The 27,944-nt window shown below is 37.7% G+C and overlaps 1 protein-coding gene across 2 annotated transcripts in view; it reads left to right on the top strand.

Annotated features, from left to right (window-relative positions):
* Positions 1-26,113, top strand: part of IFT74 (intraflagellar transport 74) — a 49,231-nt gene extending 23,118 nt beyond the window's left edge. The window contains exons 13-19 of one of the 2 annotated variants that reach the window (XM_063294999.1): positions 10,234-10,287; positions 11,654-11,751; positions 14,033-14,159; positions 18,402-18,565; positions 21,464-21,589; positions 23,763-23,823; positions 25,560-26,113. In XM_063294999.1, the coding sequence (XP_063151069.1) occupies positions 10,234-10,287; positions 11,654-11,751; positions 14,033-14,159; positions 18,402-18,565; positions 21,464-21,589; positions 23,763-23,823; positions 25,560-25,675 (746 nt within the window). In that variant the 3' untranslated portion in view covers positions 25,676-26,113. Of the gene's footprint in view, positions 1-10,233; positions 10,288-11,653; positions 11,752-14,032; positions 14,160-18,401; positions 18,566-21,463; positions 21,590-23,762; positions 23,824-25,559 lie in introns of those variants that run through there. The other variant, XR_010067310.1, reaches the window with a different exon arrangement.
* The last annotated feature ends 1,831 nt before the right edge of the window (positions 26,114-27,944 follow it).

Here is a 27,944-nt window from a genome sequence, read left to right as displayed (position 1 = left end):
TTTTTATTCCATAGTTGCCCATTCTTAAGCCCAAAATATATGCATGATTATTATTTCCATTTGTTATCTTCCTGTGGTTTCCTTCCACTTCTACCTTTTTTCTTACTGCTAAAACATCTATAAAAGAAGTTTACAGGCTAACACAGTGCATTTCATTTGATGGCTTATTAGCTGTCTGGAAATACCCCTTTTCTCAAAGGACTTCAAGGAGTGTACTTCACTGTGAATGAAAAGAAAATGACGCTGTGTCAAAGTAAGCCAAGAATTAATCTTCTCTAATGAAGGTTTAAATTCTATGATAATGCAGAAAGACTCCAACATAAGTGAATCCTTGTTACATAGACAGGTGATCTTCTTGCCGCAGAAAAGATTTGTGTAAGCAAGACTATTTGGAAGAATGTGAATGTGTTGTTGTTGTTAGTTGCCGTCAAGTCGTTTACAACTCATGGCAACCCTCTGTATAACAGAACGAAATGCTGTTTGGTCTTGCTCCATATACCTGACTGTTCCAGTGTTTGCATCCATTGTTGCAGTAATTGTAATTTCAATTACGTTTACATTGCATTGAAGGTCTTCCTCTTTTCCACTAGCCCTTGACTTTACCAAACATGATGTCCTTTTCAAGTGATCGGTCTTTCCTGGCAATGTGCCCAAAGTATGAGAGTCTAAGCCTAGTTATCTTTGCCTCTAGGGAACATTCTGGTTTTATTTTTTCTAAAACTGATTTGTTTGTTCTTCTGGCAGTCCATGGTATTTTCAGTAAGCTTCACACCACAATTTGAATGCATCTTCTTCTATCTTCCTTTTTAATGTCCAACTTTCACAGGCATATGTGGCAATTGAGAAGACCATGGCGTGAGTCAGACACACCTCTGTTTTTAAACTGACATCTTTACTTCTGAAAACTTTGGATAGGTCTTTGATGGCAGATTTTCCCAGTGTGGTACATCATTTGATTTGTTGATTACTACTTCCCTTGGCATTGATTGGTGATCCGAGTAGACTGAAATTGTTGACAACTTCAATTTCTTCTCCATTTATTGTAACATTGTTTATTGATCTATTTGTGAGTATCTTTGTCTTCTTCACATTCAGGTGTAGTCCATATTGCTGACTACAATCTTTGATCTTCATCAGAAAGTACTTCAAGTCTTCTTCACTTCCAGCAAGCAAAGGTGTGTCATCTGCATATCGCAGGTTGTTAATGAGTCTTCCACCACTTCTGCTACCCCGTTCTTCTTCATACATTCCTACTTCTCGAATTATTTGTTCAGCATACATAATGAATAAGTAAGGTGAAAGTATACAAACTTGCCACACACCTTTTCCAATTTTGAACCACTCAGGATCACCGTTTTCTGTTCTAACGACTACCTCTTGATCCGTGTACAGGTTCCGCATGAGTACAATTCAGTGCTCTGGAATTCCCATTCTTAGTAATATTCACCCTAACTTGTTATGGTCCACACAGTCAAACTCCTTTGAGTAATCAATGAAACAGAGATAAACATCTTTCCGGTATTCTTTACATTCAGCCAATATCCATCTGACATCAGCAAAGATATCTCTCGTACTGCATCCTCTTCTAAATCCAGCTTGGACTTCTGGTAGTTCTCTGTCAATGTAAGGCTGCAAACGTTGAATTATTTTCAGCAAAATTTTGCTAGCATGTGAAATTAATGAAATGGTTCAGTGATTTCCACTTTCTGTTTGATCTCCTTTCTTTGGAATGGGTATGAATACAGATATCTTCCAGTCAGTTGGCCAGGTTGTTGTCTTCCAAACTTCTTGACACAGAGGAGTAAGTGCTTCCACTGCTGCACCTGATTGTTGAAATATCTCAATTGGTAATCCCATCAATTCCTGGAGCCTTGTTTTTCGCCAATGCCTTTAGTGCAGCTTGAACTTCTTCCTTCAGTCCCGATGGTTCTTAATCATATTCTACCTCCTTAAATAGCTGAACATTGACTAACTCTTTTTTATACAGTGATTCTGTATATTCCTTCCATCTTTTTTTAATACTATCCGCATCATTTAATGTATTGCCCATAGAATCTTTAAGGATAGCAACTCGGGGCTTGAATTTTCTCTTCAGCTCTTTCAGCTTGAGAAATGTTGATTGTGTTCTTCCTCTTTGATTTTCTAACTCTAGGTCTTTGATTTTCTAACTCTAGGTCTTTGCATATTTCATCATAATATTTTTCCTTACCTTTCTGAGCTGCCCTTTGAAATTTTCTGTTTAGCGCTCTTCGTTCTTTTTTTCATTAGCTTTAGCTACTTGGCATTTAAAAGCAAGTTCCAGAGTCTCATCTGACATCCATTTGGATCTTTTCTTTCTTTCCTGCCTTTTTAATGATCTTTCACTTTCTACGCATATTATGTTCTTAATGTCTTCCCACAACTCTTCTGGTCTTCGGTCATCATTGTTCAGCGCATCAAATCTATTTTTGAGGTGATCTCTAAATTCAGGTGGGATGTTTTCTAGATCATACTTTGGCACTCTTGGACTTGCTTTAATTTTCTTCAGCTTCAGCTTGAAATTGCAGATGAACAATTGATGATCTGTCCCGCTGCCAGCTCCTGGCTTTGTCTTAGCTGATAGTATCAAGCTTCTCCATCGTCTCCTTCCACAAATGTAACCTATTTGATTTCTGTGTAATCCATCTGGCGAGGTCCGTGTATATAGTCGTCAACTGTGTTGTTGGAAAAAAAGTGTTGCAAATAAATAAATCATTGGTCTTAACAGAATTCTATCATGCGATCTCTAGCGTCATTTCTGTCACCAAGGCCATATTTTCTGATCCTTCTTCTTTATTTTCAACTTTTGTGTTACAGTTGCCAATAATTAACAGAGCATCTCGATTGCACGTTCGATCAATTTCAGATTGCAGCATTTCGTAAAAGTTTTCACTTTCTTCATCTTCAGCATTTGTGGTTGGTGTATAAATTTGAATAATAGTAGTATTAACTGGTCTTCCTTGTAGGCGTATAGATATTAGTCTATCACTGGTGGCATTGTACTTAAAATTGATCTTGAGAAATTCTTCTTAATGATGAATGCCACACCTTTCCTCTTCATTCCCAGCATAGTATATCATATGACTATCAGAATCAAAGTGACCAATGCCAGTCCACATCAGCTCACTAATGCCTAAGATGTCAATCTTTAGATGTTCCATTTCATTCTTGACAACTTCCAGTCTTCCTTGACTCATACTTCATACATTCCATGTCCCAATTATTAATGGATGTTTGTAGCTGTTACTTCTCATTTTGAGTTGTGCCACATCAGCAAATGAAGGTCCTGGAGGCTTTACTCCATCTGCGTCATTAAGGTTGGCTCTACTTTGAAAAGGCAGCTCTTCCCCAGTAGCATATTGAGTGCCTTCTGACCTGAGGGTCTCATCTTCCAGCACAAAACATTCTGTTGCAATCCATAGGGTTTTCATTGGCACGTATTCAGGAGTAAATTTCCAGGCCTTGCTCCCTAGTCTGTTATTTGTCTAGAAGCTCTGCTGAAACCTGTCCACCATGGTGACCCTTTTGGTAGTAGAACTACTGGTGGCATAGCTTCCAGCATCATAGCAACACGCAAGCCACCACAGTACAACAAACTGACAGACAGGTGGTGAATGTATAATTCTCGGCAAATGTATCATCAAATATTTGTATCCCATACAATTAGGAAAAAGTGTTTCAATAATAACGTAGCCTTCTCTGACCTGGTGCCTTCCAGCTGCTGACCAGATAATCATGGGAGTTGTTAGTCCAATGATACCCAACGACACTTCTGCTCTATGAGTTGCACTGGCTCCCAGTAGACTTCAAGGTGCAATTCAAGATGCTGGTTATCACCTATAAAGTCCTACATGGCATAGGACTGGATTATTTGTGGGACTGTCCATCCCAAATACTCAAGGAGGGTACACTCTGGGTTGCTTTACTGAAGCAATGCCAACTTATGGAACGCAGAAGGCATGCCTTCACAGTGGCAGCTCCTGCCTTTGAAACAACCTTTCCCCCAACATTCAGTTTGTCCCAACCCTACAGATTTTAGAAAGGTGGTTGAAACCTGGCTCTTTCCTCAGGCTTTTGGCTCAGGTTGAGTAGAGTTCCTAATTTGAGGAGTTAAGTAAAATCAGCTCTGATAGCCATTTTATTGTCTTAGTAAGTTTTAATGATATTTTGAGTTTTTGGGGTTTATTGGTTGATTATTTTTCTTTTCTTTTTTTCTTTTTATATGCTGCCCAGAGTCACGTTTTCTGAGTTGGGCAGCTATATAATTGCCTTAATTAATAAAATAAATACATGTAGATGTAAGTTTTGATTTAATATCTTAAAGGCATTAATTATCTTAATGCTAGCTCCTCAGAAGTATGACTTAAATAGTATTGTTTTTTTCTTGACTCTTAAGTTTGTTCATGTTTTCAGTACTTGATTTTAGCCTTTCCATAGTAATTCCATCATTTTGCTTTTATCTGTTTTATTTTCATACACTTTTTGGCATCGTTTTCCTATATTGCTTGGATGACTGTAGATGGTAAGAAATTATTTGTTTTATTATGTATAGCTTAATAACTGAAGCATAGGAGCTTTTCAAATTAGTTCATTCTATTTCTTATGGCAACAGCATTAATTACCTTTCTTCAATGGTATTAAAATTAAGAATTGCTTTTTCTACTTCTGAAACATTCTTAGTACTTAATTTGTATGAAAATATGTCCTCAATTTATAAGGGAATATTGGTATTTTCAGAAACAACTATACCAAAAAAATTTGCTCATTTGATCCATCAAAAAAATTACAGGTGACATGTTTCTTATCTGTGGTGGTTTTGGGATGGGGAGGCTTCAAGTCAGTCTTGACTCCTGGTAATTGTTTGAATTAATTCCTGCAGTTCTCTTGGCAAGACTTTTCAAAGTGATTGCTGTTGCCTCCTTCCTAGGGCTGAGAGAAAGTGACTGGCCAAAGGTCACCCAGCTGGCTTTGTGCCTAAGGCAGGACTAGAGCAGGCAATCTCCCAGTTTCTAGCCTGGTGCCTTAACTGTGCCCCAAACAAGCTCACTTCTTATCTGTGAGGTATGCAGCATTTCCATAGTTCCCCTCAGACTTTTACTAGATCCTATGTTTTTGTAAATCATAGTTCCCATTTAATCCAAAATGAACAATAAAGATGGAGGCAAATGTGAATGTTTCTGTGAATTCATTATGGCATGTAAATACTTCCAGAGCTGCATATTATCTAATCATTTACAGTACCATTTTCAAAAGACCTGTAAAATGAACTGAAGTTTGTTGTTTGATTGCTTGTTATAGATAGAAGGCATAGCAAAGTACTGTGCAAAGTTTCGTATTCATACTTGGATGACTGTTTCCCAAACAGCACTTCCCCCCTGAATTACGGCAAATTCTTCTTCAGTCTAAAGATTTTTTGATACGTTTTGATATGTCATTGGTCAAGGGTCAGTTCTATTCTTGCCTGAAATACGTGTGTATTGTGATACACTTTTGCAAGTATATGTTCACTTATCTAAAACCAAATTGCAAACAACGCTATGTAGTAGATACTGAAATACAATAATGTTTCACAGAGTAATCTTACCTAGATCTGTTTAGAACGAAATATTATTGGGCTAAATGGGCTTCCTCTCATGGAAGAGGGTTTAGGATTGCAGCCTTAGTTAACCTGTAGAACTCATTGCCACAAGTATGATGGTGATCACTAAATGTAGAAGATTTTTAGGGAAGGATTAGACAGAGCCATAGAGATGAAATCATTCATGATGTTTAAATATCTCCATGCTCAGAAGCACAGAGTACCAAATGCTTGGGACAGGAAAGTCTTGTTCTGAATGACTGGATTGTATTTTCCCATCTTCTGTTTCCTTTCATGTAGTCTATTTGATTCCAGTGTTTTCCATCCAATGATGTCCATATTTAGAGTGTTTTTATGTTGCATGAAGCAGGTGTTGACAATATTCTCTTAGCAAAACATTATTAACCTATCTCCTGAATTATTACATTTACCCAATCCAAACTTTCCTGTAATTCAATTCCTACATTTGCTTTCCAGTAATATTAGTTGAAAATAACAGTAATATTAACTGAAAATAATACTGTTGTAGCCACAGAGGCATTTCCATAGTCATGTTTTGGTGGAAAACATATGACTATCACACTCTGCCCCCTCACAGTACTGCAAAGTAACACCTGGTTTGCTTAACAGCAGCACCGTTGACTTAACAACCGAAGGAAACCACAAGCCCTGATCTTGAATAACTTAATGACTGCTGTGACTCGCTTAACAACTGTGGTAAAAAAAAAAGGTTGTAAAAATGAGTCTGGACTCACTTAACAACTATTGTGACTTACAACCAAAAATCTGGGCTCAATTGTGGTCATTAAATGAAGACTACCTATAAGGAGGAACTTTCTCACTGTGACAGCTATTGAGCAGTGGAATAGTCTGCCTCTTGAAGTTGTGGTACTCCATCACTAGAGATTTTCAAGAAAAGATTGGACAACAATTTGTCCAGGATGGTATGAGGATTCCTGCACTGGGCAGGGGGTTGGACCAGAAAACCTCCAACTCTGACCCTACGGTTTTGTGATTCAATATTAGCATCATCAATTACCAGATATTTTTGTGACTTTGGTCTCCCATGTCATCCTCTTCAGATTTACTTGTGGAAATTCTATGCTCTTCCCCAGTGCTTTATGAGCCAGAGGTCACATTGTCTGGCACAAAAACTTGTCTAAATGTTACAGTCAAGTCCATAAATGTTCTTGCAACCATACAAAATCTTTTGAGTTTGATATAGGAATCCCTTTTCTTAAGATGGCTCCCCTCACATCTGCAGTTCCACCTGCCAGCACCCCTACTGTAATTAATCTTAGCTTCAACCCTCCCCTCTTGCCCTACCAGCAAGAGTGATCCTACCAGGAGCTCCCATTGCTGGCATTGAAAGTACTGGGCACTCCCACAGCTTCCAGGTTGTAATCCCCCAGAACATTGGCCATGCCAGTTGGGATTTCTGGAATTATAGTTTGAATATCTTCAGAGAGCACCAGGCAGGAAAGGCTGTTGTCATTTCTCCAGATTACATGTCACTGGCTCCTATTGTTCATGGACAATTCACTTTCTTTTATCTTAAATTATTTAAAAGAAATATTTACCTGACTTACACATCCTATCTGAAGAAGGGTATTTTTGTTTCTAAAACATCATGTCAAAACAACTATCAGCTGAGTTCTACTGAAAGTCTGTTAGTACAACTTTTAAAATTTGTATCATGCAGTTTATACATTTGCACTGATCTTTATAGCTTTAATATTTTAGAGAAATATTGAATGGGAAATATATAGACTAAATATATATCTAAGATAAATTCATAAACATTTGTCAATATAGTGTTATTGATGCAATTGTTCAATATTCTGAACTTTTCAAGAAAAAATCCTATTTTTTGTAAAATATTTTTCAAACTTTTTTTCTTTAAACTCTCAGTCTAGGTGTCTATTCATGGTCCTCTGAAAAGTAAATTGGACTTTTTAAATTCAGTATTATCATTTTTTTTTTCCTGTCATGAAAGGGAGAGTTGGCCAGGAATAGGATCACAGCTGCCAGGATGTTTAAAAAAACCTGTCCTCTTAGGGCAGTGCACACATTTATAATTTATAAATGCAAGTAGTGGGAATGTCATATAATACAGAGGGGAAAGGAGAAGGTGGAACGGTCGATTCTAATGTGTTTATTCTTAGCTTATGCATTCCATTTTTTTTCCTTTTGGCTTTGAAGCTGATATCTACTTGTATTATATACTTCATTTTTAATTTTTGAATCTGCCATATTTGTGAAGTCAGCAGAGATTCTAGTTACTATAAATAATGTGAGCACCTCATAGAAGTAAGTTATGGAACAGATGCACCATGTATCTAATTCAAATGCATCTTATTATTTTTTAAATTTGTCCCCAATGCATTCAGCAGGACTCTCAGTAGCTTACAATAATATGCAGTGGTGTAATAAAACATCCACGGTAAAGAAATTCTCCTAAAAATACGATATAAATTGTTTATTTAATCAGTTTCTAAAGTCACCCACTCAATGACTGGGCCACTTATAATGGGTTAAAAACAGTAAAAATACAGACAATGAACACGATGGAGGGAAGAAACAAGCTCAAATATACCACAGCATTGCTAGTGATTAGTGTGCCACACACCAACATAACTCAGAGCCTGCAGGAAGAGCCAGGTCTGAAGTGTCTTCCTAAAGGCATTTAATACAAAATACAAAAAACATACATTATACATCAGCATCATCTCATTCACCATTAGCCCTCCAGAATTATTCCATTTTTAACAGTTTCTGGAAGGCCAATAATATGGGGGCCAGCCTAATATCAACAGGGAGGCTGCTCCATATTATGGGTGTGGCCACTAAAAAATTGTGACAGAGCATTTCAGCTCCCCTTACCTCAGTGTGTAGAGCACATTGAAGTAGTGCATTTGCATAGTGATGAGGGCATAAGTCATTGTTGTGAAGCCCTCATGCTCTAAGGTTAGTGAAAATTATTAACCACTTAATATTTGCTTAAATGAAAAAATAAAGGCTGAAGATGTCCACATTTGGCTGACAGTCCACAAGATTTCCTCATGCTGAAACAAATCAGAATGCAAGGGCACAGAAACTCAGCTGGTTCCTAAGACATAAAGCTGTTTTTCCTATAGTGCTAGTATGCTAATTGTGCACAGGGAAATTCCTGTCTCTTCCTACTCTTGCAATTTTTTAAGCCCCCCCCCCCAACTCTCACGATTTTTAGAAAGCCTTCAGAAATAGCTTAGGATGTAGTCAGATGGAAGGATTTCGAGGAAACTGAGCATGGGCACCCTCAGTGAGTATCACTCAATTGGCCTTCTTTCCAATCCCTTTTCCATCTGAAATTCCCCTGTGCCAAATCTGAGATTTTCCTGAAGTTTCCTTAATGCAGACTTTTTTTTAAAAAATGCATTTTTGGTGCAGAAAAATTGATTTCTTGTACCAAATGGTTGGCTATAAAAGATATGTGATGCCAATGTTGTTAAATGCTGTTCAGGTCCATAGTAGTAAGATAAAATCTCCTCAAGTGGAGGTCAACTCCTGGTTGAACATGAGGTCAACTCCTGGTTGACTTCCTGAACAAGTCCATATTATTTTGACAACAGTACAGAAGTAGCTTTCCATTACCTTCCTCTGGAATAGTTTTCAGCTTTGAAGTCTAGCCTGTAGGTGTGGCATTCCATCTAAACCAACCAACAGTATTGTTTACCTTTTTAAGATCACCCAAGGTTGGCTAGATAATGTCATTTAGCTTGGTTCAAGAGGAGTAAATACTACCAAACTGCAGAACCTGAAGGTAGTATTGCATTACTGGGAGTTCTGCTCATCTTAAAGTCATGCCATTTAAAGCAAAGATTAGGGATATCTTTAATATATTGTACAGGTAGTCCTCACCTAATGACCATTCTTCCCAAGGCCGTGCATACCGTTCTCCAAATCACACACACCATTCACCGAGCCTTCCAAAGCATCACGAGAACGGCATGTGTGGCCTTGGGAAGGAGGCCTCGCATGGCCAGCAACTGCCTCATGTAGGGTCAGGCTGGGTGCGCTTCATCAGCAACGGGTGGAAGAAGACACTGAAGGTCAGCTGGGCACGATGGGGCCGGTGGAGCGCAGGGCGGTGGGGGTGGCTGGGACTTTGCACTGTGGTGCTGGGGTGGCTGGCCATGGTGTGGGGCTTGAGGCGGCAGCTGGCTGAGACTGCTGAAAGCCCTGGGCCTCTATGTCAGCTCCAGCGCTGGGGCTACCACCACTGCCGAGGAGCACCACTGTGCAGGACAGCCAAAATGGCAGAAATGGGTGGGACATAAGCAGGTGGGGGGAATTCAAGAGGAGGCAGTTCCTTACCTTACCGAGGCTCAGGGCTGGGAGGGACCAAGCTGGGAATGGCTTGGATCAGGGTGGGTCCTCACCTAACGACCAGTGGAATTTGGTTAATGATGGCAATGGGGACTGCCAGGATTTCTGTCACTAAATGATGCAGTCACATGATATCACATTTTATGACTGCATTGCTTAGCAACAGAAATTCCAGTCCCAATTACCATCATTAACCAAGGACTACCTGTACTCTGATTTGTCAGTATAAAATAACTGCAGTATTAACTATTTTAAATTGTTTTTTGTAGGTGAAAAAAATCTGAAATATAAAGAACTGAAGAAGAGAGAGGAAAGCATGGATAGTAAGTAGATTCATTTATGTATGTGTGTATGTGTGCGTGTCTGTCTGTGTGTGTGTGTGTGTGTGTATATGCACACTCTGCATTTAGTGCCCTGAAAACATACATTTTAGTATGTCTACTCAGAAATAAATCTTACTTAGTTTTTTGTCATTTAGTCTCAAATAAGTGAGAACAAGATTGCATCCTCAGTCGCTTGGTATGAATGCTAGTCTTTATTAGTAAGCCCAACTCATTGTTTCCCACGTGATGACTGGCTAGTTCAAATACAATTGTTGGAAACTGATAGTAAATTGAAATACTTCGTTATGTCTTAAAACATTATAAAAGAAAACAGAAACATTTGAAAAGACCATGGCTAATGAAGAATAATAATTTCCTAAGTTAATTTCATTTCAAGAATTCTGTAGGTTGTTACTGTGCCCAGAGAAATAGATAAGGATGCATTCAGCCTATTTTAACAGAACCCTTTTATGTAAGGAGTGGCTTAGCACATACAGGAACTCTGATTTACATTTTGGAACCCTACATGAGCCAGAGCTTCCTTCTTAATTCAATATTGATAAAGTTCTGTGGTCACATTACAGTTGCGCTCCCACAGCTACCCTCCATTTTGGACCTTTGCTTCTGAAAGCTCTCCATGTACATCAGAGAGGTTTATGGAGCTTTTAGTCATATTGCAGTACCATGGCTTAGTTAAAAACTTAGAAAGTTTTCTTCTACTTAAACCAGTGGTCATACAACCTTTGTAAGTGTTGGGAGATGTTGCACAATCTTAGATGGTGGTGTGGGTGACCCCAACCCTCCTAGTTTCTGTCTGAATTGTTACATCTGGTGGTAGATGTTCCAGAATTTGGAAGCAGGTACTAAAGAGTTCCTCTGTTTGGCCAGTGGTGTCCCCCAGGTAATCTTTCATATAGTCCAATATGAAGCTATATATGCTTTATGGGTCATAATCATTATTTTCAATTGGATTTGGAAACAGTATTTTAACAAAAAGACAATCAATGGGATATAGCACTCTGCTGAAATTCTGAATCTTTTTCAAAGGTTATGTTACAATAGATGAATAGATTGTGTTATAGTACGGGATGTAATCAAATGTCTTAGATATATGTATATATTATTATTGCTGGATTGCCACATGGAGACTTAAGTGTCAATTGGATGCAAGAATAACTGATTCTCATTCTAAGTTTTCACATAAGCTAATTCTTGGTAAAGTTATTTTCTGATTTTAAACTCCCTGTTTTTATATTTTTAAACCCTTTAGGAATCAAAATACAACTGTAAGCAATGCTTCTGGACTTGTCTGCTGTTCCTATTGTAAACAACAGCTTCCTCTTTTTCTTTTTTTTTTAATCTTTAGACTTTCTCGAATCTTTTGAAGAGACAAAGAACCAGGAACTGGAACGGAAAGCACAGATAGAGGCCAATATTGTGGCGCTTTTAGAGCACTCAAGTCGGGTAAGAAGTAATCCCTCTTGAAATCCTAATTTACTACTGAAGAAATACCGATGATGTATCACTCTTTCAAACAAATAAAACCAGACAATTATTTAATTTTAAGTAAAGTTGAAAACATATCAATCACACTGTTGACTAATAAAGCCATTTGATCATAACATTGGATTTTTTATTTCTTTGTTCTCTGTTTCTTCAGAATGCAAAGAAGGGTAAACCTAACAGTGATTTAGTGTCATGGGTTCTCAAACTTTATGGTGCTGTGACTCCCTAAAATAATTCTTGAATTTGTGTGTCCTTCTCTCCCCAACATGAATTGCACATAAATGAGGAAGGAAGGAAGCCTTTTATGGGCACTGGAGGGAAGGAGGGAGAGAGGTGTCCTTTCTAGTAACAGCTACCAGGGAAACAGCTGTCTTCATATCTTGAGAGCAGCCACCCTATGAAAGTGTAGCACGTAGGGGATGTGCTCCAGAAAGACTGGCAGCCAGAGCACGTCAGCCTCCTGTCACAAGAAGGAAAAGAGAAGCAGTATTTCACTGCCTGGACTGGGCATCCAAGCTCAGTGTCAGAATTCAGTGTGATATCCCCCCAGGAAGAGTCACCTTGGAATAGAAGGAAGGTGAACCAAGAGTGCCTTGATCCCAGCTGGTTTGTGTTGGAGAATACTCAGGAGCAGGTTGGGGCTGTCACAGGAGTCATTGCTATGAGTAAAAGGTTGTTGAAGAGTGTTCCAGCAGCTGGATCCTGCATACAGCCTGATCTGGTACTGACAGCTCCATCTCCAGGCAGAGTGGGAGTGAGTGCAAACTCCCTTAAATTTTTATGAGACCCCCTTGAGGGTTGCGAACCACAGTTGGAGAAATCATGGGTCAAAGGGAGGCATTGAGATTTTTTTAATACTGTGCTAGCTTGCCCCCTAAAATAGGTTTCCAATCAAACAAAGTAACAAATGAAGAATCAGCCTTGGAAATAAATGCTCCCTAACCTTACCTTAGCCTTTTTCTTCCTGAAATGCTTCCTTCTTTTTTTACATCAAGATCTGAAACATGTTTCAAATCTGTTTCAGATCCCAGTCACCAGAATAGCAGATTAACCCTTTGGTTTGTTTAACATTGGTGTTAGCACTTAAAGTGGGGTTACATTTCAAAAGCTTTTAAAACATAGTTTGTAGGAAGCCATCACTGCATATGAGTTGATCTTGCTTCTTTTTTCCCATCACTTTTGTTTCTTCCTTTGGGGTACCTTAGGCTTAGGCCCAAGAAAATAAAAATGACCTCATACTGAAATTCATTGCATATGGTGTGAAACAGGACAGTGATTGTCAAGTATGCTTTTTATTTCTCCAATGAATCATAATGCAACTTAAACGTTGTAGTAATTACATTTCATGTACTGTACTTGGCTAGGAACTGCCCTTAGATCAAGTTTGTCAGCCTTTTCCCCCACAAGAATCAGTCCATTTAAGACTGAGGTAGAATTTTGCCCCTCCCTTTTTTTTTTGGTTATTCTTTGTTCACTGCGTGGGCTAAATATTCTCACTAGATTTTAATAAGTCTTTTGCAGATCCAACTTAATTCACTGGGCTTTTAGGCTTCTTAGTGAAACTTCTTAAGGTGACATGCTATAGTGAAAATAGCTTCATTTAGAACTGCCGGGTCTCACTTTCTGAACTAGGATCTGATTGTCCCATTAACATTTTTAGAAACAATTTTCCTTTAGGATACATTGCCTTTGAAGACTTTTCCATAGCATTAAGGAATGGGTTATTTTTGCAAGAAACAACTATCCTTGGTTGAATTTCCTCAAATTATTGTAAGCCTTTAACATTTTGTTCATCTTTAGCCTTGACTCGTTATGTAAGGTAAAGTAATAGAAAGATTTGTACAGATAACACAGAGAGCCAGTCTGGTGTAGTGGTTAAGGCATCGGGCTAGAAACTGGGAGATTGAGAGTTCTAGTCCCACCTTAGGCACGAAGCCAGCTGGTGACCTTGGGCCAGTCACTTTCTTCAGCCCTAGAAAGGAGGCAGTGGAAAACTACTTATGAAAAGTGGTTTCTCAGTCTCTGAGAATTGGACATGATTGAACGGATAAAAAACAACAACAGATAACCCAGCTGTGCTTCTTTTGAGATATATTCTCTATTATTTACATTATTTTCTTAAGGATATTTACTGTAACTATTTATGGAAAAACTCCAGCTCTTTTCATTGATCAGCCACTAGGCATAGCCACACATTTGGAAAGGGTTTTCTTTGTTTGTTTTTTGTTTTAATATGCAGAATGTGAGTCGTATGAAGCAGATATCTTCTGTAACAAATCAAGAATTGAAGATCATGCAGGAAGACCTCACTTTCAAATCAAGTGAAATGCAAAAATCACAGAGTACTGCTAAAAATCTGGGTACAGGTAAGGCAAGAATACATTTGAAATGCATTTATTCCATTACAAAAAATAACCCTGCCTGAGTTATATCTCAAAGACTCAGCTCTTTCCTAGCTCATACTCTCTGTTCACCACTAAGATTTTAGTGCTGGAAAAGCTTTTTAATTGAAAGAGTAGCTAAACTTACAAATTACATTAGGGAGTAATGAGGGAAAAGATTTATGAAAAGAATTAAGAAGCCTGTTTGTGGAATGTCATATTTGGAAAGGGAAAGAGTATTTTTCCTTACAGTAGAGCTCTCCATGGATCTTGGAGAAGGAGTGTCTTTGTTTTCCTTGCTCCATATCTGCACAATGTGAAGTTGTGTGAACACACTTCTGGCTTGTTTGATGAGCTGTGGTTCAAGCAAACTACCATTAGATCTGAAGATGACTAATTTTCTAGCTCTCTTTGTTGAATTTTGTTTGATGGTACGAGCCGAAAGTATGAATGCTGGAAATGATGAAAAAACAATAAAATGCACAGACTGCATATCAAATTGCCCCATATGGTATCAGCTTTATACTGCTTTCCCTTTCTCTGTGGGTTAGATGATTACGGTTATATCTTTGTACATATTTTCTTTGCATTATATAAATTGAAGCATAACATATGTATTTAAATAAATCTTTTGAAACTGGTATAGAATCAGGCAAATACAGCTGATTTCCCCATAACATATGGATATACTAATTTTTTTTTTCAAGTAGGAGTTATCTTTACATCTTCCAGAAGCGGTTGGGCCCCAAAGAATGTTACAAGGCATTGAGTTTTTACAGATTATGAATAACATTCTAAAATAAAAGCACTATCAGTCTTCAAATATATTAATTTAGGAAACAACCATTTTGGGGGACAGACCTTGACAAGTTCTGTATGGTTTGCGTGCATTCCAAATGGGAACACTTGTGGAGTTGATTAGACCACAGTTTCTATTATATCTGTGAACCTGTGGTTATTCTTTCTCTCCTATCCTGGTCATGAAACCAGAATCTCACACTAAAACAAATAAATAAAATGCAGTTTAAAAGAGGTGAAAAAAGCAGTTGAACTCTGTTTCAACAAGGCAAATCTTTATTCTAATTTATTTCCCTTAAACTGCTTAGATCCCTATGATTGTGGTTACTGATTTGTTTAACCAACTAAAAAGGAGGTGAGACTCTGCTGGTCTTGAATCATGTCCTTAACAATCTACACATCGCCTGTTTGCTTTGTAACAAGTCTTCCATATTTTAGAAAAGTTCTTCAAGGCTACAAGTTCACTCTTTGTGTGAAATACTGTTACAGAGTAGTCTGTCTTTCCCTCCTTAAAGGAAACTTCTGTGAGTAAACAGATTTGCTGATGGCAGCATTTCCCACTAACATTTCCCTAGGTCAAAGCACAAAAGCAGTTTTGTCTCAGAATTTGCTACTATGTACACACTGCTTGCTGAAGTCTGTGACTTAGTGGCATATCAGAAGGAACTAGACTGCATCCTCTTCCTGTCTCTTCCCAGAGAGAAGGGTTGTTTTTTTCCCCCTTTTCCTTTCCTTTTTTTACTCTAGGATGGTATTTGGTTGAAGAAAATTAGTACCTTCTCCAGATTGTTGAACAAAAGAAACTGTCTTATCCGCAATCAAACTGTTGGCCTTTTGATATTGCTTATACTGTTTAGCAGCAGCTTTCCAAGATTTCAGATAGGAATCTTGAATGTGGATGTTCTTCACCAGGAATGAACAATTGTTCAGGAAGCAAGACATAGTATAGTAGTAGTAGCAGCAGCAGCAGTAATGATAATGATAATGATATATTTTTTTTAAAAAATTGGGGGAAATTGGATTGGTTGATTGATGGATTTGTAGTTTTTTGTTTTACTTTTTTAGATGTTCAATTGACATGAGGACCTAGTTTTTTTTTTCTGCTGCTGAAAATCAGCAGGAAATGGCATCATTCCTCAATCTTTGTTGCTGATGTTTAGGGGCACTCTTGTGAGGGGGGGAGGTGTGTGGAATTTGGAGGGCTCACATGTAGAACATGAGTTGTTGAACTGCCAGCAGTCAAAAGAGGCTCCCGAATTCAATCAGGCAATGAACATTTGGAAGACAAAGTATAGTTGATGTAATTTATTGTTAGCAGCACTGATCATATAATGCAATAACACCAAAGGTATTTTTGAAAAGATGGCTACACAAGGGGAAAAGGAAAAAGAACAAAATGGTCATCTGGTGCTCTTTCAGTTGGTTGGGCCCAAAGAGCAGCAGAAAAGACCATAGCTAGCAATTTTTTGTGCTGTGCATCTGTAAATCTCAGTCCCCTGTGAAGTTAAAGAAAAATCCAGTTATATTTTAAAACACATCAAGTTTCTCAGGCCTCTGGATACTGAGCTCACCAATAGCCGTGCTATCCTTATCTTTAGGAGGCTTTTATTATCAGCTTACCGTCAGATCCTTAGGAATACATCAGGTGCAGGAAAGAATAGAGACAGGCTGCAGCCGCTCTAGCAAAACTGAGTTTTTTTCAGTACATACAAAATGAAATATGTGTGCAAAATATATATAGGGCATAGAGCTTTTCTGACAATACCATTACCTTGTCCCTTCTCAAGTTTCTACAAGAGTCCTATTTCACTATGGTTGCCCATTCCTCTTCTGTGTGTGCAGAAGTCGTGTTGTACCACTGAGCTACAGTCCCTCTTTCTGTATGTTGGCTTCAAACTTCAGGTACTCTTGGCCAATATGCCCAGTACGTTACATCCTTCATTGGATCTGGATCTTTCCCATGGCTGCTGTAATTGCTTGTTCGTTTGCCTTCTCTCTTTAGGCACAATCAACCCAAGTAAAGCAAGTATATGATACTCTACTATTTCCCCCTTTTTGTCATTGCTTAAGTAGAGACAGGGATACAGGCAGTGAGAGTGAAGAGGAGGAGGAGGGGTGACAGTTTCTAGAGACTGGTGGTTGGCCCTTACTGGATCATGGAGCTTCAAGAGGTGCCAAACTTCCTGCCCTGCCTCTTCAGTCCCTCCTTCTCCAGAAAGCATGGCTCGTTTCCCCATATACAAGAGTAAGCACCAAAATAAATGCTACTGCATATTGTTGTGCCATCTACTGAATTCCATCTAAGGCTTATTCTCTCTTTCTCATACACACAAGCGCTTGCATCACAACACAAGTACAAGTAACATGCAAAATGAAACTCCAGACTGCAGCTCTTCTTGAATCTCAGAAACATAGCTGGCTGTGACTGTACTTCTTTGCCAGTCCCCAGGCATTCCACTGTGCAAGACTTTGAATCCTTGAATCATTATTTTGGAGCACAACCCATGTATCCTCTAAGCAGAAGACCAGCCAGGAACACAGGCTGCTCACAGAGTTAAACCGTATCTAGGAAAGGAATTAACAAGACACCATGAAGATTTCAAATCATGATGATATGCACTACTTTCCTGCAGTACGCTAATTTGATAGTGCCATATCTTGCATTGAAACCTAAATAGAAAACCTTTCAATCTACAGTACACACACAGGTAATTCGGAGGAATGAATAGGTTTGCCTGAAATTCCCAGATGAGACCACGCACAACAGGAAATGAGTATTCACATGCACTAAGATCCCATTATTATTTTTGGAGTATCTAGGGATTTGGTGTTGCTGGAACTAGAGAGGTATCAGTCAAAATGGCCAGACCACAGGGAGCACTGTGTAGCAGTTGGATGTTAAGTTCAATATTTTAAAACATTTTAAAAATATGGTGTCAGAGCTGCAGATAATGGGTGGACTCTATTGTGGGTCAACAAAATCGGTATACAAAGGATCAGCATTTATTTGAATATTTCCTTCAATTATAGTAATCTGCTCTTTTTCTTCTAAGTTACAAGTGTAACCACTAGGAGTTTATAACATTTTGGATAGTTTAAAACTAAAAAAGGCAATAGGGTTCTTTTTCACAAATATAAATGAAGCATAACAGTCTTAATTTCTGTTTGGCAGCTTTTGTTGCAAGCAATAAACTATTTCAGCACCAGTCTTTGCCGTACTCTTAGTTCATCAGATAATGGATATTTGTACGCAAAAGATAAGAACATTCTTGGGAGCTTTACTGGAGCAAAGCCAGGGGGAAAAAGGCAAGCAGGAGTTGGTTGTCTTCTTGGATAAGTAAATGTTTTGTGTGATTCAGTTCTCTGTAATGGAAAATAAACCATACTGTATGTCAGCAGTACGTACTAGACAGTTTTCCTTTGTTACAGATAGCCAGCGTCTCCAGATGGACCTCCAGAAGATGGGCTTATTGGAGGGAAAGATGATTGATGAACTGACTTCTCTCAAAGAAAAAATTGAACAGATGACCAAGGACTTGGAACTATATAACAATCTGCCTGCTCTGAAAACAGCAGGAGAAGAAAAGAAAAAGGTAATCAGCAGTCCAAATCCTGAAATATAGAATTGCAAAGGATACTGGGAGTCATCTAATCCAACCCCCTGCTCAGTGCAGGATCTACTAGAGCTAACAGATGGCCACCAAGCCTCTCTTCAAAGACATCTAGCAAAGGAGAACTCAGCTCTTTGTGTGGCAGCCTATTCCACTAGATGATATAATCAGGAAATTTCTCCTGATGTCTAGTTTCATTATACAGGTAGTCCTCGCTTAGCAGCTGCCTTGTTAACAACCATTTGCGTTATGACAGGGATGAAAAAGTAGCTTTATGACCAGTCCTCGCATTTATGACTTTCTCAGGTCTGTAAAGCAAAGGAAAGCTGAAGTAAAGATCATAAGCACAGTCACAGTTCACTTAGTGACTGCTTTGCTTAATGGCTGAGTTGCCAGTCCCAACCGTAGTCGCTTAATGAGGATTACCTGTAGTTTTAAGCCACTGATTCTGATTCTGCTCTTTGGGGCAATAAGAATAAGTTCACTCTTCTGTATGTCAGTTCTTCAAAAGGGAAATGTGCTTGATACCCAGTTCTTTAAAATGCAGACTTAAACTATTTGACAGAAACTTGTCTTGGGCCTGCTTTAAAACTTATATATAGAAACTGCAGTCTTCTACTCACTTTTGTAGGATTATGCTCTACTGAATCCAGTAGGGCTTGTACTCTTAACTGCTCAGTGAAATAAGGTTGGACTGTTTCTCTATATCTTATCTCAAGTGGATATGGCAGAGCCATGTGATGTGTCAGTAATAACTCAAATAGTTGTAATATTTGCATATTTACTGCTGCAAGCCAAGATACAAGCCAGCTGCTTCAAGTGGCTTCCATACTTCCCAATAGAATCTTAATGATCAAACCAGTAAAAAAAAAATTCTTCAGAAATATCAGCGATTGCTTAGAAACTATTTTATGCCTAAAATTGAAGCGGCATTAAAACGTTTTCTAAAAACTAGCGTTTAGCTTTTTCCTTAAGCAGTCAGCACTCTTCTCACTTGAAAGAAATGCTGTTAAAATTAGCGATGCTTCCTTGTAGGAATGGATGTTTAGAATGGGTGATAAATAAAGCCAACCAAAACAGGCTCTCCCTCTTTTCTCTTGCACCAGGATCAGTTTTTCCAAATCACCACTCTCTCCCTGTCTTGTTCTTTTTATAAGAAGGCGCATTTTCAGTCTATCCCAACTATGTTTCCTTACCTAATAGAACTAGAAGTGCCAGCAAGAAGATGGTGCAAATGATGATTTATAGTATTCATATGTTGCCTGTCATGCAAAACAGCTTGAGGTTATGTTAAATGTTAATAGTGTTCAATATGGAATCCACCTTTATTCCACCTTCACCAATGTTTGTACTTACTGTTTTCCTAGCTTGAATATGTTACTATAATTTTATGGTACTAAAATTATATGGTGAATTATAGTTCTATTTCTACAGTATTCCTACTTGGTATTATGATTATAATAAAGAGTAGGGAACACACTTAACCAACGGGTAAATAAAACATGGTACAATATAAAGTGGTGGCATATAAAATAAATAAAAATAGTATCAGATGTCCGAATGCCAAAATGAGTAAAATACATGGCTTATTTCAAGTTGTTCAACAGAAAGTCACAGTGCAAAAAATCCTATTCCTGTTAGGCAAATATCTGCAGAATATGACACAACTAAGAAGGTGTCTGATAGATATAAGCAGGAAAGACTCTGATATCAAGCAGATATAATCATAACCCTAATTCCAAGAATTCTCTGGGGAGCTCTCAAGACATCAAATTTATAATTAAAATACAGTTAAAAACATAGCATAACAAAGCCTAACTGCCTGAACAAGACAACAGTAACATTCACAAAACCTGAAAAAAAAAAACCATGGCAGGGGTTCCACAAACACCCTAATCCCAGGCCCAGGAGCAGAACCAGGTCTTAAGGGGCTTCCAGAAACCTGGAAGAGTGGGAGCCATGCATATATCTGGGGGGCAGCTGTTCCAAAGGATAGGAGCTGTGACAGAGAAGGCACGCTTCCTTGGTTCCATAAGATGACATTTAACCGGGGGAACTTATCAAGTCTTATAGATACATTAAGACCAAAGCATTAAACCCAGTTAAATCAGCAGCTAGTGCACTTCTTTCAACAAACCCTGTTCTGTGGCAGTGCAGATGTACCAGATAACAACCTTGCCCATGCCTTTTGCACTAGCATCAATTTCTGAACTACTGCTCATCCTTTTGCGTTCTACTGAGAGGTGTTCCCCAGTTGAAGGTTTATTGGACAACATGTTCATGCTGCTTGATTTGAGTCTTGGGGATTGGATTTTGTTGTTGTGTTTCCCTTCAAAAGTCAGTAACTGTTCCAGTTTTATCCTACTATATCTTCCTGATAGTTCTGGAATACTACCGCTCTTTATTTTAATTGTGTATTATTTATATCAAGTGCTTCAGCATTTAAGCACCATTTATGACTTTGAACAAAAGATTTTATGAGAAGAGGAAATGTGTTAGAAAGTAAAAGCTAGGAAAAAATACTAGAGGCCAATGTGTTCATAAACACTGGCTGGGAATCAATATTAAATGTACAATGAGTGCATGAGCACAGGGAAAGAAAAAGAAATGATTCATAGTAAAGGTATGAATTTTCATTTCTAAAGAAATGGAAAATCTGTATTCATGCAAATCTTCAGGTTTCTATTTTACCACTTGCTAAAAGATAGAATAACTCAAAGGCTGGCCACTTCAGTCATATTCTGAAAAGCAAATCAGTTCTATCTCATTGTACAGTGCTCTTTATGGTACTCTATATGCTGTGCTAGAGGCTTAATTATAAACATAAATACCTTTTCCCTCCTTGAGTGAATTAGCTTTGTATTATATCCTCTTGCTAAGAAACTGCAAGAAGAGAAAGAGAGATTAACAAAGCACCGGGATGCATTCAAGAAAATTATGGAACATCTGAATAGAGAATACGAAGGCCTAAAGTTGCAACTGCAGGAGAATGAGACACATGCACAGGTAAATTTTGAAGATACACTGAATTGCTTCAAAGCCTCTTTAGACATGTTTTTTAACATGTGGGACACATGACGTATTTTCTAGTAAATACCACAGATGGCAGATTTGAATTAAAAAGAAGGATGGAACTCTTCCAGGTATAAACCTCTAAACCATAATACTATTATTGCAATCATACATTCTTGCAAATATGGGCAGAGACATTGAGACGATTCTGGGAAAATTAGCCCATGTTGAAGCCATGCCAGATTTTGCACAAATGTCTACTCAATAAACCTCTGATGACTTAATTCATTCAAGCCCCTAATGAGGGTAGCCAGCACCTAAAGTTCCTCTACAGGGAGAAGTAGCTATTTTAAGGGTAAGAATATGGAGGAAGAGATACCTCCACCCATTCTTCAAATGCCAGTTCTTCAGAAGAATTAGAAATACGCAGTTCCAAATGTCTGTGTTTTGGTTTTGTACATTCTAAGTATCACAATGATCCTAGACTGTGGTTTGTTAGACCAAGAATGCACACAGAATGCACACATTCTCCATTCTATTTGTCACTTTAACTCTACCTTTTAAACTCCGTTCTCCTATAATTTCAGACCGAGAAAGAGGATTAAACGTTCCCTAGAAATCAAATTATGGAACAATAGTTTGATTCTAGTTTATGTAGAACTCTGAAACCACATTTTTTTTTCAGTTTAAAATTTTATTTATTTATTTATTTTATTTAATCTAATTTATCCCCGCCCATCTCCTCCCATCAGAGGCCTCTGGGCGGTTTACAACAAGTGATTAAAACCATCAGAATAATACAAAAAATAAAATACTATAAAAATACTATAAATAAAAATAAAGAATAAAAAATCCAAGCGATGAAACATCTAAAACATCTAAAAATCATAGAAGCTTGGGGTTTACCACAGTATTTTAAGATTTGTGGGAAAGGGCTGAGGCATGGCAGGATTCCATTGAGATAGCTCCATCCTGGTTCAACAACTTTGGTTGGGCTGGGTTTATTACAAATGAAACTTGGTATAAAACACAGACAAAAATATAAGTTGGATGGTTAGAGGTATGGGTAGTTTGGTATAATGTTGAGATAAGCATTTCTAAACTTATTCTAAACTTATTCAAGGTTTAAACCTTGATCAGTTACTCCAGGTCATCAATAATTTCTGTAGGAAAAGGAACATAGTTTGTTTTTATTATGCAAAAAGTTCAGCAAGTACTGAGTGTCATCTCTCTGTAGTGAACATGAAGGCTACTGTTTTGCAATAATACAGAACATATAAAAGCTATATAAAATTTTATACTATGAATTGATAACTTTAAATGCTGAGTATGGCATAAAAAACAATTGTAAAATGTATGATGGGCGTTGTTATTTATTATTTTTTATCTCAAAGCTTACTGATCAATAAAATTTAAAGTATTTTTCCAATGCAAGTATTAATATAATTGTTGTTTTAATGTATACAGCAGTTTATATTCTAATTTTCATTCTTCAGTCAGATATTTTTAAAGTAAACATGTTGACTTCCACAGAATGTTTTTGAAAGATTCATTGTAAGGAGCCTACATGTTTTGACTCCCAAAGTTTGAACAGTAGTTTTCAGGCAAGCAAATTGGTGCTAGTATTTTTAGGAAGCAGCCATAAATATAATAGCCATATAACCTTGTTATTTATGCTCAGCAAATGGCTGAAATTCCACCGTTTAACTTACTGTGTTAGACTATTCTCAGTGCGGACCAGTTCTTAATCACACCTTCTGGCATCAGACAGGAAATTCCAACTATGGAAGTGAGGAAGTTTCTCCTGTATAGTGCAGAGCAGTTACTGACCCCCTCCCACCCCCCACACAAAAAAAACAGACTGGGAGAATTCTGTGTCTTATATACATAAAGCCAGTCTTCATTGTGATGAGTTGTTTTTTAATAGTTTGTCACTATAAAAATTACATGTTTGTGTGTGTGTGTGTGTGTGTGTGTAGATACACATACACACACATACATATATACACAGAGAGAGGGTTACACTGCAATTAGTCTTAATCTGAATGCTTAATAGAAAGCAACAGAGCTAAACAATTGAATAGAAGGGAGGTCAATCTTAATGTTAAGAAAGCGGAAGCACAATTTTTATTTCTGCTGTTACCATATTTTCATTTTCTACTTTCAGCTTACAAATTTGGAAAGGAAGTGGCAACATCATGAACAAAATAACTTTGTTATGAAAGAATGTATCCTTTTTGTTTTCATAAATGGCATTACCGTTGTCAAATACTGCAAATTACTACTAATACTTCCTGCAATGCAACAGTCTTTATTAAGCTCTACTGACATTTATCTATATACTGCTAAAACTCTGGTGTCTGTTTGATACTTTAACTGGGCAAAATGATAGGGCAACAGTTTTTGAACCAAGGTACCTCAAATGGGCTAACTGTAATGATTGCCTATTCTAAAACACTCTCAGACTCATGAGCAGGAATTCAGAGATACCTGATTTATTAAAGAATGAACATAGATACAGAGCTTGGCACAAGGTTTCACAGCAGCTCCCTCCCAAACAGAAATGTGCATCAGCGCCATGGCATGTGAAACGTTACGATGTACAGCGCACATTGAAACAGTGAACATGACACTAACTTGCAGAATGCGTCCAAAATCTGGGGAGTCCCGTGGAATAGAAATTTGGCAAATTTTATAGAGCATTTCATACAATAAAAATGATCATAAAACATTTTATGACATAATACCAAATGTCATAAAGGATTTCCTGTGGTTAACTCCTGATGTTTGACTGTGCTATACAGTTCAACATGGGCTACTTTCAAGGCAGATACATCTCTGAACGTCTCCCTGAATTTTTAAGAATGTTTTCAGCTCTGCCGTTGTTGAAGGCATTGAGGAATCTGGTAAGGAAATATTTCTGAAACTATGACCCAACGGGTCACGGATTGTCTAGTTCTGAATACATTTTGTTAAGATACTTTTTTTTTCCTGAATACAATGACAGCACACATCAAGCACTTACAAATTACATGAGTTTAATAAGGAACTAAGACAGGTGCATAAATTTAGACTTGTTTAATGTTGTCTCCATTCTCAGATCATGGTGAACTAAATATAATCTACTTGTTGTGTAACATAACATGCAAATACGTTACTTACTTAAACACAGTAAATAAACCTAAGAATGAAGCAGTCAGTTTAGCGTAGTTGATGGCTGCTTCCTTCACACAGGGTTTATATACAGTTTATTGGGTTTATTTGACCAGTAAAAGCTCCACCAACATCTTGAGATGTATACCAAGTGTAGTTACATAAGTGAATGGCTCTTGCCAGCCAGCCATCTTCTAGGGTGGCTTGCCAGATAAGCACAACAAGAATACATTTACCAATGGCGTGTGTTTTCATTGTTCCTTCTCACTGCTGAGTGATGCTTTGTCTAACAGTGACTTCTCTGTGGTCATACCTACAGAGTTTTTAACAATCCTTTCTGTGCCTTAGCCGAAAAAGAGTCAGTGAGATCACTTGGTGAAGCTGTACCAGTGCTTCGGCATAATAAGAGCCTTTGGGGTGTTTCGATCAGTAGCACTGACCACAGGATATATACAGCACACACACTGGAGGGATGGCAGCGTCATGTAAAACCCTGTACACGGGGGCATGACATAATGTAACATCTGGCCTCTATATCTCATTCTTACAGCTGGCATCAGTAGTAAATCCAAGCGTGAGCAGGCTAAATCATGACGGGAAAAAAAACTTAGTTGCTTGTCTGTGGTTTTTAGGCATGTCTTCCTTCTGCCTGGCAAAATGATAAAAAAAATGACCAAAAAAAGGTTGATGTCTAGTTTTTTTTTTTCCAGTATTGCCACCCTCAGTTCTTTAGGGATTAGGAGTTGATGGTTTTTTTTATTTGTACCTTTGGTATTTATTGGAGAAATTTTCCCTTAATTGGTATAATCAGTTATAGCTACAAAAAGCCAGGAGAGTGACTATCGGCCCATAATGAAGAATGTGATGAAGGAAGTTGCAGAATATAACAAAACTATAATAGAAGCTTTACAGAGCAGCAGGAATTGATCCTGGATGTATCTACCATGGATGGACCCAATCTAAGGGCTTATGCATCATACAGTTATTTTGAGGAATGTCGACATTTCAAGGCACCCCAGTGCACATAGCAGAGTCTGGGTGCCTTTTTTGCATATATTCTAGGGAACATGAGAAGCATGTACTAGGGACATTTACTTATTTACCCTTGAGTTTAATTCTGTATTGTCAAACAATTGTTCAGTGAATATCATTTAATTTACATTTGTTTTGCTTTGTTAAGTAAGCAATATAGTTTAATTCACATTGTTTTAAAAAACAGTCTGATGATAGCTGCACTGTAGTAAAGTTCTAGATAAAGCAATAACTGCAATAGCAGAAAATGTTGTATTTCTATACTTCGATTTATCCTACTGTATCAGAAGTGTTCTAGCATTGAGTTGTGTTTAATACGCACAAGGATATTAAAATAAAAGAGGTTTAAGGACAAATCCCATATTTTTTTCCAAAAAATTATTATGCAGGTAAAAGTCATATGTTGTAAAATGAAGTATCTAAGAAATGACTTCATAACCCTCAATATCCAAGGAATCCTGGAACGCCTGCCTGACTTGAAAAATTCACAGCATTCTTTCAATCTGAAGTGTATGAGAGTCTTATGGAGTCACATACTTGCTGTAGGAGGATAAAACTCCCAGTGGGATTGAGAAAAGAGCAAACCAGAAGTGCTGTGTTGAAAAGGGAGTCATCGTGAATGAGCAAAAGACAGATCAGCTCTTCTCATTGACCCATCTCCCTTGTTCCTAAGAGATCTTCTTTGAGTAATGTTCTGTTTGTAAAAGCCTGCTGATAAGCCTGAATAAGAAAAGCAAACAGAGTAAAAGTGTGTGGCTAGCTTTTCTGACTGATACCAACAGGCCAGATGACTCCCTTTCCTCACAGTTACGTTGTACTAACTTTTTCCTATTGCTTTATCTTTCCATGGAAGATCAGTAACATGGTATTTTCTGAGAAACGCAGGAATGACTAAAAGTTACATAAAACTGGTCAATGCAAAATAATAAAAATGTAACCCAAATTTTTAAAAACCCAAGTATTTGGAACTGTATTTCTAACAGTTTTTGGCTTTTTGTTCTTCTTCTTATTATTACATTATTGAATTGATATAAACAATGGCATAGATACCTTGACTGAGTCAAAAGCAAAAATAGAAGAATTTTATGGGAGAGGATAATCACATTAGTTTCTAGTAGCAAAACACAATAGTCTTGTGTCTCCTTAACATGTAGCAAATTCTTTGCTTCATGAACCAAGGACCATTTCATGAAATTTACTTATTTATTTTTTATTATTTCATTTATGTCCTTCCTTTCCTCTATGATCTTAGGATGGCACACGTGGAAGTCGCCTTTCATTTTGTCTCTGTAATAAAACAGGTAGATCCTGTTAGCTCGTTTCCAAATGATTTATCAAACAAGTGAATGTTTCAAACATTGTTGAGCCATCATGGACAGTTTCACATATTATACCAAGCCTCAAAGAAACCACCTAATGATTTAGCATTATGCCAATGATTGCCCAAAATCACCCAATGAGTTTCCTTAGACCTACAACTTGACCATGAAACTACATGGTCTCATACTAGTGCTGTTTTACAGGTACGTATATAAAAATAAAGAGGGAGATTGTAAATATAGAAGTGTAGAGAAACTAGCCATCTTTACATAATATGCTAAGATGGCTTGCAGTAGACTTGATAGGTTGTATAAATCTGGACTATGGATTGAGGAAGTTGGTTTATTCAGTTTTTACTTGTATTTTTTGCAGATTAAGACCATTTCTTAACCAGTCACAAATCTGTGAGATGGGCGGCTATATAGATATGATGTATGAATAAATATAAATAAATAAATAATTTCTCCATCATTGATTTACAGTGACCCTAAGTTAAACTGGCATAATTTGCTCTGCCCCAACAGCTGATTTTTATTCTGCTTCAGAAAAGAGGCTAGTGAGGGATCCTGTCCTGACAGCTTTAATATGGGACAAGTTAAGCAAAATGATTGATGGATATCCTGCCAGCTCCCCTGAACATGGTTTGTGGCAGGGGGTAGAGGTGTGTTTTGACTAGCAGATTTAACCAGCTGTTCTCTCCTGCTATATTTATTTATTATTTATTAAACAAATTTATATGGCCGCCCAACTCACATACAGTGAGTGACTCTGGGAGGCTTACAGAATTTTTACCAGGAAGTCCCACTTGCCCTATGGATTAGAATCATTTACCATGTCCATTGCA

The sequence above is a fragment of the Candoia aspera genome, chromosome 2 (genome assembly GCF_035149785.1).
Source record: "Candoia aspera isolate rCanAsp1 chromosome 2, rCanAsp1.hap2, whole genome shotgun sequence".
In the NCBI taxonomy this organism is placed as follows: domain Eukaryota; kingdom Metazoa; phylum Chordata; class Lepidosauria; order Squamata; family Boidae; genus Candoia; species Candoia aspera.
The sequence above is the reverse complement of the archived record's forward strand: the minus strand, read 5'-3'. Positions and strand labels throughout refer to the sequence as shown.